General features: G+C 41.1%; 1 protein-coding gene across 1 annotated transcript; it reads left to right on the plus strand.

The window, feature by feature from the left end:
• Positions 1-2,728: 2,728 nt before the first annotated feature.
• On the plus strand, positions 2,729-14,947 carry LOC146467525 (uncharacterized). Its single transcript, XM_085125756.1, has 5 exons — positions 2,729-3,045; positions 6,358-6,428; positions 7,035-7,151; positions 13,805-14,011; positions 14,410-14,947. Exons 1-5 carry the CDS (start codon positions 2,792-2,794, stop codon positions 14,889-14,891), a joined length of 1,131 nt encoding a protein of 376 aa, XP_084981882.1. The 5' UTR covers positions 2,729-2,791; the 3' UTR covers positions 14,892-14,947.
• The last annotated feature ends 424 nt before the right edge of the window (positions 14,948-15,371 follow it).

Here is a 15,371-nt window from a genome sequence, read left to right on the forward strand (position 1 = left end):
TGAGGATTTAACTTGGAGATCATGTACTTTAGGACATAAACTACCAATCAACCGCAAATAAAAGGTATTCGAAAATTTGATCGTAGTAGCACTTTAACAACATCACAAATTTCACACGTCGAGTTGAGTGTTCTGAAACCACATTGTCGATATTGAGAATAGCGTCCTCGTTCTCGGAGACCCGGCTGCAAAATTGAGATTCTTCCGATCTCCTTGCACTGCTTCTTTTTTCCCTGGCCGGACCGTGTCAAGTTTTCGACATTTTTTTTATGTCCAGTAGTTTTGTGGCGTTGACACTGCAGTGCAGTCGGCAAGATTCGCTTGACCCTTGGGACGACATTTATGACCTCGACCTTTTGGTCAATCGGCTTTTAGTGTGCTCACAATTAAGTACAATCCTTCACTAAATTTTCTGATTTTTGTGGCACTCGGTAGGCATACTCCATCAGAGAAACTATAGTTTTTGTCAGCAAGGATTCCCGTCTTTCGAGGTGTATCTGATAACATTGTACCTTTCACATGTTTGTTTACGTTTGCTATTGTTTCTGGTTTGCGCTGATTGGCCAAATTCTGACAGCTAGGACAGCAGGGAGCCGCGGGGAGTATTGGGGGCGGCATTCAAATTCCTGAGACATCGTTGCAAGCTCTCTCCTCTTACCCCCTCCCGCCCCCCACCCCCAAGAGAGCTTGCTCGCAGGCTATCTAAATTTATTAATACGCGGATGATTCATCGGCTTGGAAAACAATTTCAGTCTCAAACGATACAACAGAAATAATCATAAGAAATTAGTGTCAATTTAAGATTTACTGTGTGACCGATAAATATTTTGGTTCAAAGTTTAACGAGTAGTGCTTAATTCAGTAAAAAACGTTTTAAACATAATCAGTTTCCCTCGGTATTGATCATTTTTGGGTTATGTAAATAATTACGCAAAAATAAGAAACATAAACATACTGGGCAGTTCTAATGTCTGAAGACTGACTAACCTGTATAGATGACAGTTTCCAAAGTTTGGTTTCGATGTTAAATTTCTGTCTCAAGTGATAATTTAATTTTTCAATTCACAGTTAAATGAACCTAATTCAGACACATAACTTCACTTGATAAGCTTGCTTGTTTTTTCGCACAGGTATAACAAATTTGCTGTGTACGACGACATCCCAGCAAAACAGTTGATCGAAGCAAGAGAAAAGTTGATGCCCGCATTCCACGAGGCGAAGAAAGCTGTAGGGACAAATATTATTCAATGTTTACGCCTTTTATCTAACAACGTTTTTTAAATCGAGTGTACACAGATCACAAAGAAATTTTCCTTTTTTAAAAATCTCGTTTTTCCTGCTTTTGTACCCAGCCTTTAGATGGTGTCTAATCCTTTGACTCTAGCCTACTTTAAAAATTCCAGGTAATTAAACCGAAGTTGTTCAGCAAGAGCCTTCACCTTCCACTAATTATTTTCGTCCGCCGTTGGTCAAGATTAGCATACTGTTCAGCTAGTTCGACCACAACACAAATACGTCAAAAATTGTGTCTGCGTTGACCTGCGTTGAGCCGACGGAACAAACATAAGCTTCTTCATTATTTACTTCCAAATCATAACACAATGTTATCATTGAATCTCCATCAAAATGAAATCGAAACGCGCTTCCAGCCATCAATTTTAGTTCCTTCCTATCGCACTGCAGCAGCCAATGAATTGTCATTCTGATCCATCTTTGGTATAATTGTGTGTTACTGAACAACAGAGGCTCAATCGCATCTCGCAATTTATAACGTCGTCCTTCGTCTCTACTTGCGACGAAAATGTCAATAGAAATATAACTCTATTCTGTTTATTCCATTTGTGCTACATCGCATCTATTTCAACTCGTTCAACTTGTGCAAAACTAAACAAACTACCCAGGAATGAGAATGTAGTGGTGGCGTTCAAGAGAACGAAAGAGAAGGAAGAAGTCATCATCGTGTGCTCACGTCCAGCTGTAAGGCCATTTCTCCAAAAAACCTTGAATTTGGTCATTTCGATTCGTGATGGTTTTTTTAGAGGACGGCCAAAACGCTTGTGCACAGCTATTGTTTTCGTTCATTCTGAACCTTTTGTTTTGAGGCGTTTGCCTTCGTCGTCGTCTTTGCTTAAGAGAGACCTTTAGATTCTAGTACGAGTGAGTGCGACTGCGAGTTTTACCAACAGACAAAGAGCGCGCGCGAGTGAACCAGTGTCATTTCTGCGGGAAAACGAGATAGCCGTTGTCATTTTACTACGAGCTACCAAGTGAGAACGGCCTAGCTAGTGGCGAAAACAGGTCCTCCAAACGTAGGCGATCTCGTCTTTTTGGAATCACGAAGGGCTTAGCTATCATCAAAACAACTTGGTCAAGTTCGTCGCTCACACGGAAGTGTGAAGTGAAGCTTACTGGGATTTCTTCGCTAAAAACTTGAAATCTACTCGTACTAGAATCTAAAGGTCTCTCATTAGCATCCCGAATCCCGCTTTGACATAAGAACTCTTCCTGCATCCTGCGGGCAAAACCTTGACGGATGAAAACTGCTTTCAAAATTGCAAATTCACCAACAGCCACGTATATTGTGACTATATTGACATTAATGTCACAGTACATTTTTGCATTGTTCAAATGCTGAACGTCACAATGAACGCGAAAAAATTCTCGCCCATGACCCTATATCCTTCCATTTCGACTACACAACTTCCTTGTGTTAGAGATTAGAGAAAGAAAGTTATTTTGTTTTTCTCGGCCTAAACCTCGATCGAGTAACTGAAAGCTCGTTCGGTCCGCAATGACATTGTCTATGATTATACTTCGGGGCGGTCTGCGTTTCATGGTTGTTTTAATGATGTGTTGTGCCATTCTGGCTCACATCTCTGCCATGGATGAAACTCTGGAAGGACAGCGTCGAGTAAAAGCTGATAGCGCCGCTGAAAAAGGTGAAGTGAAACAGTCCTTGCTGTACCGTGGACGAAGAGCAGTTCAGAAAAATTCGACCCCCAACCTGACGGAAGTTGAAAAACGATTGAAATCCATGGAAGAAAGGTACGTTTGATGAATTTCTTAGTTTTCAGATTTCGAACAACTGTAAATTTTACCATCTACTGAGCAGATCCCATTTCACACCCGAATAAAGATATATATAAAGCTAGGGCAATTTAATTTACGTACAGTATCAGCTTATTATCAGTTTTATCGGCTCAGAGACATCCAAGCCTCTTGATCGGTTTTCCTGAAAGAGAGTTAGGTGAAATATATGAAAATAACTTTGATGTGAGGGAGCCATTTTCTTACTAAAGCGGCTCACATAGTGTATAATTATGTTCGCATCACATCTAACATAGAAAACTATTTCATGCATTTTTCGAAAAATCCCAGTTTTTTTTCTATCGTGGAGAGAAAATTTGACCGACCACTTGTTCTACAATAGTCTAGTAGGTTGCATTTCCTTAAGTTAATTCATCTCCCAATTAAATATTCAGCTAGTCTTAATTTTAAAACTAAAATATTCCTTAAAGAGGTTTCTAAATTTTTTTCGGGAAATTTGGACGATCTGCTAGGGTTCCATAGCCAACGTACTTTTGTTATAACTAAATTAATCCATGTTAGGCGCGTTTCATGGTATGAAGTGACAAAGTTAACGAGCTTTGCTCGAGGGCAAGCTACATTATGAAACCAACATATGATGAAATTAATATTGAGGCAAGTTGTCCTGACACTGCCCTGACACCCTGATCTCTCTTTTACAGGTACAACGAAAGTAAGATTGGAAGAAATAGAAAAAAGGTATGGAACTGATATCAATATCAAGCGTGCTTCTTTATTTTCGGTTCTAAGGTTATTTTCGTAATTAATATAAGCAGTTACGAGTTCAGTAGAGTTCACATTTTTTCACGCGCTTTGAAATTTTATTCATTACTTGATGAAATCAATCATTTTAAATTTTCTTGTGGTGACTTTTATACCAATAAAATATCAGGGCATAAAAACGCGAGATGAAGTGTTGGCACTGAAATTTGCTGTTCATAGCTGATGCTGATAAACTTTAATTTAAAAAGATGCTTTTTTGCTAAGGAAGTCTGAAGCGCATAAAAATACATAATAAACAGCGCAACAGGAAAGTACTGCATAGTAGCTTGTGGTGCCTTTTATGCCACTAAAATCTTAGGGCATAAGAACTCACGGTGAAGTGATGGCAAGATGAAATTCAGTTCTTGCTATTCATGCCATAGCTGATAGTTTTAATTTTTTAAATTAGACGCTTTTTTGTCAAGCAAGTCTGAAGCGAAAATGAGTATATGGTAAATATTACCAACATTTTAACTCTTCTCAACAAGCTCTACACTTCTACTGAGGCTTGTTTCTTCTCAGAATAACAAATCTGTCTTGCTAATGAGAGCGCGCTGATTAGTTGCTGCCAAAAGTCTGAAGTTTCTGATTGATTTATCAACCCCTTTCTCTAATAGAACACCTAGGCAGGAAACTTGAATTTCAAAACATTAGTTTGTTAATACAAAGAATCACCTTTCCGCAAAAGTTAGATTTATCCAGGGATATAGGGAACAGCAACATGCGCCGGAAATTTCTGTTTAAAAAGATTAAGCATTTCTCCATTCTCAAAGTACTGCTCATAAGCGTCCATTTTATTAGTCACATTTAAGAATTTTCCACGAAGACTGAAAATGTGTAGTACAACACCAAAGGCTAAGGAAATTGCTGTAAATGGCGACAATTATTTCATTGATCACACTTAAAAATTTCATCCTTAGACTCAATAGTTAAAATCACCTTGTACACCATAATAAACAGTACTGCCCGGTAGATTTCATCCGAGGATTTGATCCGCAGACACAGAAGCGAGAACCACCTAGTACTGACAGCAGAATAAACGACCCCGCAGGGAAGTACTGCTCGGCACTTTTGGATTTCATCCACAGATTGAAAAGTTGGAACCACTTTGTAAAGCATAGTAAACCATATCATGGATTTTATCCACAGACTGGAAGGTTGGAACTGACCTTGTAAAGCATGGTAAACAGTATCATGGAAAACACAGTGAAATACTGTCCCTTAGCTTTCGTTTGGATGCACACTTGACAAACAGTCGGCCAGTGACTAAACAGTTAGAGCGACTTTGTACATTATAATAAACAGCAACACAGGAAGTGATACTCATATTTTTCATTTGAATGGCTACACTTCAGGATTTCAAGCACAAGCTTGAAACGGTAGGCACATATAATTAAAACGTACACGAGATAGAGGACTTGTACTGCTCACTTCACAATTTGTAACATCTTATGATATACAGCAAATCACAGCTCGATAGGTTTCATTTATATTCACTGAATTTTATCCACAGAATCAAACCTTAGAACCACTTCAAACGCATCATCGCCAGTGGACAACATCTCAGGAAAATTAATATTCAAAGCTATTAAATCAGATTACACTTGGGAGTTCAATCACAGCGTCAAACGTTAACACCACCCTGAAGAGCATAACAAACAGCACCACATGAAAGTATTGCTCAGAAGCTGGTATTTGAATGGTCACATTTTAAGATTTCATGCTGAGAATAAAAAGTTAGAACGAAATTGCTCAGAATAATCAAGCACGCAGAAAAGTGCGAGTGGTGAAACCGTAGGATTTCATCCACAGACCCAGGAGCTGGGGAGTAAAAATTACTCCTCAATGGCTTTTAGGTTGGAATGGTCACATTTCAACAGAATAAATAACCTAGAGTCACCCTGTACAGCATAATAAACAGCGCAACAGGAAAGTACTGCCCAGTAGCTTTCATTTTGGTCACACTTTAGGCGTTCATCCTCAAACTCAAACGTTAGAACCACTTTGTACAGCATAATAAACAGCACCACAGGAAAATACTGGTCAGTAGCTTTCATTTGATTGGTGGCACTTTAGGATTTCATCCTAAAAACTCAAAATTTAATACCACTTTTCGAGTATAATACTCTAGTCTTCGTTACTTAAAATTCCCTTTCAATAGCTTTCATTTGAAAGAAAAATCTTAGGATTTTGTCCACAACCACCTTTGTACACAAGATAATATTTAACAGCTGTGCAGGGAAGTACAGGTGAAAAGAATTAATTTGAATATTCACACTTAAAGATTTCATCCACAGACTCGAAAGTTAGAACCAACCTGTGTAGCACAGCAAACAACCACCGCTGGAAAGAAGTGTACAGTAATTTTTATTGAAAGATCAGATATTAGAATTTCATCTAGAAAGTCAAACATTAGAGCCACAAATTCATCAAGGTTTTCCTTCTGAATGTTAATGTTGTTAAAGCGTTTGATCTTAGATTTTCCACTGAAACATGTTCTCTTTGCAGAATTGATGTCTTGCTGCGTTTGCCGCCAAGATCAAGCGATTCTTATGGGTCCCTTCTGATCTACCTTCTAGGTTGGTATACATTGAATATTTAACTTACCTAACTACGTCCCTCTTTAGCTAGATAAGGAGGTTAGTTTCTTGTGGGAACAATACTTTGATGTAGCCTGTGACTAAAAACATTTGCAAGCTACATACCTCATTGCAACTGAACTCATTGAAGCATTGCATCAACTGAAACATGCACTTCCAAGCATGCAAAATGACCAAATGTAGAGCTCTTGAAAAAAATGAAGAAGGGCTCTAAAATGAATAATGTGTTGAAGTTAGTCACTCGTTAACTCCTAAAAACAAACTTACGAAAGAAGGAAAGGAAAAGAAAGGAAGAAAGAAAAGAAAAGAAAATAGAAAGGAAAACAAAAAGAAAGAATTAACTAAATAAAAGAATAAAAGAAAGAGGGAAACAAAAAAGTAAGAAAAGAAAGGAAAGAAAAGAAACGAAAAAAAAAAAAAAGAAAGAAAGAAAGAAAGAAAGAAAGGAAGAAAAGAAACAAAATAAAAGAAAGAAAAAAAGTACAGTAAAGAGAGAAAAGAACAGCAAAAATAAGAAGGAAAGAAAGAAGGAAAGAAAAAATACACACTTTTTTGGGTGATGAGTTGTTGTTTTTGTTGTTACAGGACAACATGGCCGAAACTCTGGAAACAAACAAATGGGACCACCTGGACCAAAAGGAGAGCCTGGTCAGGCTGGAAGAACTGGCTCAAAAGGAGAAACTGGACTGACTGGTGCAAAAGGTACACGAAGGAATGCTATAATCTTAAAACAGAAGCTTTCCAAGAATAGTTTTAGTTCAAAATGTTGGTTTTTGCAAACTAAACGTTTAAGGGCCTGACGAATCAGTGACCTGCTGGTAATCACTCAACCTCGTTCCCAGGGTCTCTCTTCTTCCCGCCCCAGCGAGAGAGAGAGAGAGACCCTGGGTGAAGCTGGTCACGTGGCACCCAAAATCTGGGTGCTTGACACAATTAGTCGTTAGGGAGGGGTAGTAAAGTATGCAGTTGTCGCTTTCTCAGAAGGACGGAGAAGCCAGCAACGAACTTTACGACAACAAGCGGTTTTACAACCAAGCATTTCTACATCACACACTCACTTGAGACCTGGAAGAGGTTCACGTTTCTTCCACTCAGGTAGAGTGTTGTTAATTCAAAAGAATTATTTTAAAAACAGTCGTTTCGGACGCCAGAGGGAAACCGACAGACGATGGGGGACGCTTGAGTCAAAACCTAAACAGGCATGGTGATTAGAACAGAAGTATCGCTGGCTTTAATTACGCCTTTTAACAGAGCTCTTAATGGGGTGAAATGGGAAGGAAGGTCAATTTTAGTATTGCCGAATGGAACACCAAGAATTTTTGGCAATAGAATGTAAGCAGGCGAAGTGTTCAAAAATACCAACGGACTGAAGCAAGCCGCGTGTGAATATAATTCAAAGGTACTTTTCATCTTAGTTTATTTCCCATGTTCTTGACTTTAAGACGTAGTTAAACGAAAAATATTGAGCTCAGAGCGCTGATTGTGATCGAAAACAATGTATTTATTCACAGGAAATCGGTGACCAAATATATATTCAATATTGTGCTTCGCGAATTACATGTAAATAAACAGAATACTGAACAAGAGGAATGTGCCTGTATTTTCTTGAGTGATGAATTATAATGCTGTTACTGAAAGAATTTTTATGAGCTACATTTCATTTCATAGAGCAAAAGATGTACTTTAACTTATTACCGCAGTTTAAGCTTGAATAAAAGCTATTTCTGGTACAATTCATGGAATCAGTTCCAACTAGTGTGGATAAATTACTCCGATTCAAGTTGTAGAATTTATGATCAACCTCTGCTTCATTGACCGTTTGAAATTCCCTACATTGTACTTAATATACGATTTTTGCAGACGGCATGAAACTGCGCCAAATCTCTCGCATTTCGCTTGCTTCAAATCGCACCCGCTTGAAAATCTCTGATCGGCTCTTGCGAGTAAAATAATTGAACGAGTGTACCCCGACTGGGGAGAAGTTTGTCGTGTGCTGTCACGTGACCAGCTTCACCCAGGGTCTCTCTCTCTCTCTCGCTGGGGCGGGAAGAAGAGAGACCCTGGGAACGAGGTTGGTAATCACTTCCAATATCCCGAGTCAACTTCATTTTCATTTTTGTAACTTATGGTGCGGTGGCTATTGTCTAACCCTGAAACAGGTTATCAAAAGGAAAACAAAAAAAATATGAACCCAATAAAACTAAACCAGAAATAAAAATGAAATAAAATAAAATAAAATAAAATAAAATAAAATAAAATAAAATAAAATAAAATAAAATAAAATAAAATAAAATAAAATAAAATAAAATAAAATAAAATAAAATAAAATAAAATAAAATAAAGCAACCCAAGCAGGCAATAACCGAAAGACGAAAAAAGGACAGAAAGTTAAACAAACCATGCAAACCAAACAAGACAAAGCAATAGCAAAAACAACACAAACAAAGAGGCAAACAGGTTTTAAAATAATTATTATGCGACTAGATAACAAAGTTGACTTGCGAGTACATCATCATTTGATCTACATCTAAATAATCTTTATCCATCCAGTATAATTTAATAATTAAACGAGACTTACCTGTAAGGTGAAGTTTGATTGGAATTCTATCTCGTCACCAGTCAGGAACGAAGGAGTCACATGAGAGAGCATGCGCATGCGATCAGTCAGTCTTAACACGCGTGACTGCAGGACAAAGGAACGAAGGAGAGCCAGCGCAAGGGCGGGCGAACACGCCTATGGGAGGGCATGTGACTCCTTCGTTCCTGACTGGTGACGAGATAGAATTCCAATCAAACTTCACCTTACAGGTAAGTCTCGTTTAATTATTAAATTCTATCTCGTCCCCAGTCCTAGTCACTCCGTAGTCACATGAGACTTCAAAGCCCTGCAGTCGCAAGTAGTGAGCGGAGTATAACCCACACGTGTTATGGTGGTCAAAGTTTAATGTAAACAACGATAGAAGTCCTTATGTACACACAAAGGATACACTATACAACCTGAATCTCGTTTCGGCTATATGATTCTAGGATAACATGTCCATAATTGTCACTTAGAGGTAGCTTGTTATAAAATTTTGCAAAGGTAGAGGCATTGGTCCAGCCAGCGGCTTTGAGTACCTGTGCTAAGCTAAGACCAGCCTTGTTAACAGAGTATGACGTTGAAGCAGCTCGTGTGCTGTGTGTCGCGAAGGAAGTTACATTTATGCCAGCGTTAGCGAGGGACGATTTGACCCACCTCGCGACAGTGTCTTTGCTGACAGCCCTATGAGGTTTTCGAAAACTGATTAAGAGTTTTGATTCAGCCTTATCTCGAAGTGGTTCTGTTATGGATATATATTGTCTTATTGTCTCAACCACACAAAGGCTTTTGTCCTGATACGCTACAAGTTCAATAGGTTCTTGGTGTTGCCCCGGTTTGGTATGCTTCAGTTTCTCTCCTATAGCAAACACGTACCTGTCAGGTAATGTCTGCATTAGGCTAAGGTCTAATTTGTGGAGCGTTTGGCATCGCTGTCCTGTGAGAATTGCGAGTAGGGTCGCCAGTTTCAAGGAAAGCTGTTTCAGGTCCAGAGAAGTGACTGGAGCTAGAGTCTTCAGGTATGACAGCACCTTCTCAACATCCCAAATGTGAGTGTACTTGGGGAGTGCTGGCTTGAGTTGAAAAACACCTTTGATGAATCGACAGACAAGTGGATGTTCTCCGAAGCTGACGTTGTCGTTAATTCCCATCACTGCTGATAACGCTGATCGCGCTGTGTTGATGGCGCTATACCCGAGGCCTGAGTTGAATAAGGAAGTAAGGAATTCTATGCCATCTTGGATAGTAGCTTCTGAGGGGGAAATTTTGTTTTTCCCACAGAACAGCTCCCATTTTCCAAGGAAGGTTTTGTACTGCTTAAGTGTCCCTTGCCGCCAAGATGCCATGATGACGTCCTGTGCTGCCGTGGATACTCCGGTGTTGTTTAACTGTTTCCGGATAAGTGGCACACTAGTAAGCGTAGTCGAGCATGGAGGGGATGCCGCAGTCTGGGGTCGCTGGGAAGGGTCAGTAGGTCCTTTCGTGGCGTTAGCTCTATTGGTTGTTGGCGTAGCATGTTCATGGCCTTGGGGTACCATGATTGGGTTGGCCAGTTGGGCAGGACACATATCCCCTCCCCATTGTCTGCTATTATTTTCTTGAGTACTGCTGGCATGATGCTAAAAGGTGGGAAGGCATAGAATCTTAAGTTATGCCAGTTGATAGTGAATGCGTCAATTGCTTCCGCTGTGGGGTCAGGCTTGAACGAGCAATAGCGCGGGAATTGGTGGTTGACCCTAGATGCAAACAGGTCAATTTCTGGGAGAAAATGTAAGTGCTCTAAGGCAGTTTGGAGGGATATGGGGTCTAGTTTCCACTCAGCGGGCCCCGCTGTTTTCCGAGATTCATAATCAGCGACAGTGTTCTTTTTCCCTGGGATGTGTGCTGCACTGATCCAGATGCCCCGTGGTATGCACCATTCCCAAATTTCTTTTGTGAGTGCGTGACATAGGTCTGAGTGGCTAGTGCCCATGTGATTGATTGCAGAGACAGCTGTCGTGTTATCGACCATGAGCCGTACATGCTCCTCCTTAGAGTTTTTGGCAAATGTCTTTAGGGCAAAGAAGGCGGCTAGTAGTTCTAAATGGTTTATATGGTTCTGCGTTTCCCTTGCCGACCAGGTGCCCCCTGTCGAAATATCGCTACAAACTGCTCCCCAGCCCATGTGGGAAGCGTCACTGGTTATGATAAGGGTGGGCGGTGGGTGTGAGATTCGATTAAACGATGATAAGATGTTATTCACCCACCAGTTCAGCTCATCCTTAGCAGGCTGAGAAAGGGTCATAGATCTATCAAATCTCCCTTTATTTACTCGTAGAGCGATCGTTTTATCTTTCTCTAAGGCCCTGTAGAACAGGGGCCCGTGCATTACCCCAGGGAATGTAGAAACAATTTTCCCAATCACCTGTGCCACCTCTCTGATACTGTATTTTTCCCTTTCTAACAGGGCTTGGCAGTCCTGTTGGACTGATGTGGCTTTTTCAACAGTCAAGCAAATGGTCATAGTGACTGTGTTGATAAGAAACCCTAAAACGATCAATACCTGAGAAGGGATAAACACTGACTTATCAGGATGAATAACAAACCCTAATGGGTCTAGTTGGGAGACGGTATCAATTACATTATGTACACAATTGGTGTACGTTTTGCCTAGGAGGATAAGGTCGTCAATATAATTAGATGATATGTGACCCAATCTATGAAGAGCCGTCATAGGCGGTTTCATTATCTTTGTAAATTTTCTAGGACAACATGACAACCCATTAGGTAAGCAGGTGAATTGATAAAGGCGACCACGCCACAGGAATCTAAGGTATTTCCGATCATCTCGCGCGACAGGGACGGAGTAATAGGCGTCTTTTAAGTCCAGAGAGGCTAGGAAGCAATCTTTGTCAATGAGATTGAGGACAGTTTTAAGCGTATCCATTTTAAAATGCTGGTATGGAATACACTTGTTAAATTGTTTAAGATTTAGTATAATGCGATAACTGCCGTCTTTTTTCGGCCGAGTGAAGATACTGGATAAAATTTCACCAGTGCAGTGAGTCGCGGGTTCAAGTACCCCCTTTGAGAGCATCTTACTTATCTCAGTGTCAATTGCAGCTATGTGTGGAATGTTGTTTTTGAGACCAGATAAGTGTTGTTCAGGTGCATAAGCACAAGGTATGTGGACACCAGAGATGTCCCTTAAGATTTCCTTATCAGTGGTTAATTGCTTCCAAGCCTCAATGGAATTTCCTAATCCACCGGCTTGATAAACTTCACAGCGCCAGTGATAATATTCTTCTAAGCTCGGAACAAAATCTTCAAATTCGCTTACCGTTTGCTTAATTCGTGCAAGCTCTGCTAACACTTCTTGTCGCTGTCCTTCGAGGGCCAGTGTTGTTGTTTTTTCCGGTGGAATGGGCGTTGGCCCCTCCCTAAAAAAGGGCGGGAATTGTCTCTCATCTTGTGAGTTGAGTCAAACTTATTAAAGTGGCCATAACGGCCCGCAGTTCTGGGCTGAGGTTTGGTGGTAGAGCTTAGCTTCCTCGCAAGTTTGCTTGTATCCTGAGCGTCACGGGCTCGTTTCGCGAGGTCATCCCCAAACAGTAGCTGGGAATTTGGAATATCCGTGTTACAAATAGGATAATAATCGGAGTTCAGAATTGGTTTTATCTGTTCTCTGCGCAATAAGGAGAGCTCATTGGCAGCATGACCAAGCAACGCTACGGCATCAATGTTAGGTGTAACCAATGCTTTTTTGACAGAATCTGTTAGACCAGAGGTTGTTTTCAAAATTGAGTCACCCGATTGAAGGATGGCAATAGTCGCTCTTTGTAGCGATTGTTGTATGTTTGTTATGCGCAGGTCTGTGCGCCTTTTGTGGGCTTTCATTTGCACCCAGATTTCTGGGTTAACACGGGGAATTATCATTGCCGTGCAGTTTGCAGGAGTCAGGTGTTTCGAGATTAGCTCTTTGAGCTTATCTGGCGCCATCTTGCGGCCCCATCGCTTGTTGGCTATATCAGCCAGTTTAGGCTGTAGGTTTTCGCCGGTGGCTTCACTCGAATCGAGGATACTCTCAATATCTGCGAGAAATTTATCAGTGTCTGAGGCCTCCGCAGGATTAGGAGGAGTGGGTGTTGGGTCAACTAACTCCTCAATATCGTCTTCTAAATTGTCGCTAGCTGTGAGGCTTACTGAGTCATCCTCATCTGTCGACTCCGTTCTGGCCCTTTTACGTGGCCTTTCGTCTGTAGCCGAGATAGAGCCCGAGTCCCCTATTGGGGCTGTTCTTTTCGTATTTCCACTGCCCGATGGGCATCTCTCTTGATAAAGTAGCTCCAAAATGTGAGCCATACTGGTCATGTTGTTATTGAGGCTAGTGAGCGTGGTTTGAAGCTCATTATTTGTCGCGACTGTGGTCGTGCCTGAGGTGCCCGGTGGGCTATTTATACTTGTAGTTGCGTTGTCCGGTGGACCGTCGCTATTGGCGTTTGTTGCGTTTGCCGCCATTAGTTTTGGCGGGAACCTCAGTGAATGCTGAAAGAAAACAGGGAAACACAAAGGGAAATCTTACCACAGAAGGATAGGCCGGTTCCGTTTACTCGCTTCCCTGTCGGCAGCCTACCGCTGATGTCGTTCTTTGGATAGATATGTATTTTATTCGTGGAGCGAAGAATTGTACGTCCGACCGACTGAAAGATACGTTTGCAACTGACTGATCGCATGCGCATGCTCTCTCATGTGACTACGGAGTGACTAGGACTGGGGACGAGATAGAATTTTGTCACAGGAGAACCGGGAAATTCAGGTACCAGAAAACCGCGTCCAGGCCCCCCTGGGCCTAAAGGAGACCAGGGAGCTGCTGGTAGGACTGGTGCCCAGGGACCTCAAGGAGCCAAAGGAAAAAAGGGAAAAGATGGAGCTGGGCAGTCTGGGGTGAAGTATGTTCGCTGGGGAAGGACCACATGTCCTAGTGGTGCTCAGATAGTTTACAAAGGTAAGGGGGATTTGCAATTGATTGTAATTTTTGTTGCGCAGTTTGAAAAAAGAAGAGGAGGAACGTTTCCAACAACAGTATCTTTCAAATTTTGCGATACAATAGCGGAATGTCGTTTTCTTCGTTGAATTTTCATTTAATTGACATCATAAGCTCCTAAACTCTGACTACAGGGTATTAAATGGGCCCACGAGAAGTCATTGTTTGTTCAAAATAGAGGAAAATTCAAGATAACTGAGTAGGAGATGGGTAATACTCAAATCATTCGTAAAATATTGTTAATCCAAGGAAAGCCGGGTTTAGCCGCTTTACCGGAGCAGTTCAAGTCTCTCGAACACACTTTTCTTTAGTTTCTTACTGTCATGTTGTCATGGTGATTGTGTCTGATTTTATTTTAGGTACAATGGGTGGAGAATGGTACAACCACTATGGCGGGGGAGCCAATTATCTTTGTCTTCCTCACAATCCAAAGTATGACAAGTACAAAAATGGACATCAAGCCGCCGGATACATATACGGCACTGAGTATGAAGTCATTCAGTACAACGGAGATCCTTTTCAGAGAACCATTCACGACCACGAAGCACCCTGCGCTGTCTGCTTCGTCAAGTCACGTGGCTCAATGCTGATGTTGCCCGCACGCAATGACTGTCGATCTGATTGGACCGAAGAGTATCATGGGTACCTGATGACTGAGCATCACGACCACAGGCATTCAAGTGATTTCGTTTGTGTTGACGGCGACCCGGAGTATGTTCGTGGTACTCACGCCAATAAGAATGGAGCCACGCTGCATCCTGTGGAAGGAAGATGCGGCTCACTCCCGTGCCTTCCATATGTCGATGGTCGAGAGTTGACATGCGCTGTGTGCACCAAGTGACGAGTGGATGCAATGTTTTTAACACTCTACAAAAGAAAAGATTGACCAGTGATTTAAAAAAAGAAACAGTGTGATTTGTCTTTGCACTAAACAGGAAGTAGTTGTAACACGGGACTTTAGTGAAGCAAGAGAGTAAAACAGAGAACTGACAATAGTAACGAAATGTAGAGTAAAGGGATAACTGAATAAACGTAACATAAAATCAAAAAGATTAAATCTTGCCTTTCTTGAAACGTTTTCTCTAGTCCGCAAAAGCCGAATTCTTGCCAGCATCCCATGCATAATCGACACCTTCATCTTCATCTTCAGTCGGTGTATCTGATTAGTCCACCGAGCCAGAAATAGGACTAAATTTGAAACTTTAACAGAAAAGGCAGATCACATTTGCAGGCAATATTAAGCATTCCACAACTGAGTGTCGCGGCTACATTTGTATTTAAAGATCTCATTGGACAGTCCACCAAGTTTTTGGTAGTTTCA

Source organism: Pavona decussata, unplaced genomic scaffold (genome assembly GCF_977016875.1).
Source record: "Pavona decussata unplaced genomic scaffold, jaPavDecu1.1 SCAFFOLD_135, whole genome shotgun sequence".
Classification (NCBI taxonomy): domain Eukaryota; kingdom Metazoa; phylum Cnidaria; class Anthozoa; order Scleractinia; family Agariciidae; genus Pavona; species Pavona decussata.

Excerpts from the sequence above, each read along its gene's own strand:
- LOC146467525 (XM_085125756.1), top strand. The coding sequence starts at position 2,792 with ATGACATTGTCTATGATTATACTTCGGGGCGGTCTGCGTTTCATGGTT. Across the intron at positions 3,046-6,357 it reads TTGAAATCCATGGAAGAAAG|AATTGATGTCTTGCTGCGTT; the intron begins GTACGTTTGATG and ends TTCTCTTTGCAG. Across the intron at positions 6,429-7,034 it reads CCTTCTGATCTACCTTCTAG|GACAACATGGCCGAAACTCT; the intron begins GTTGGTATACAT and ends TTGTTGTTACAG.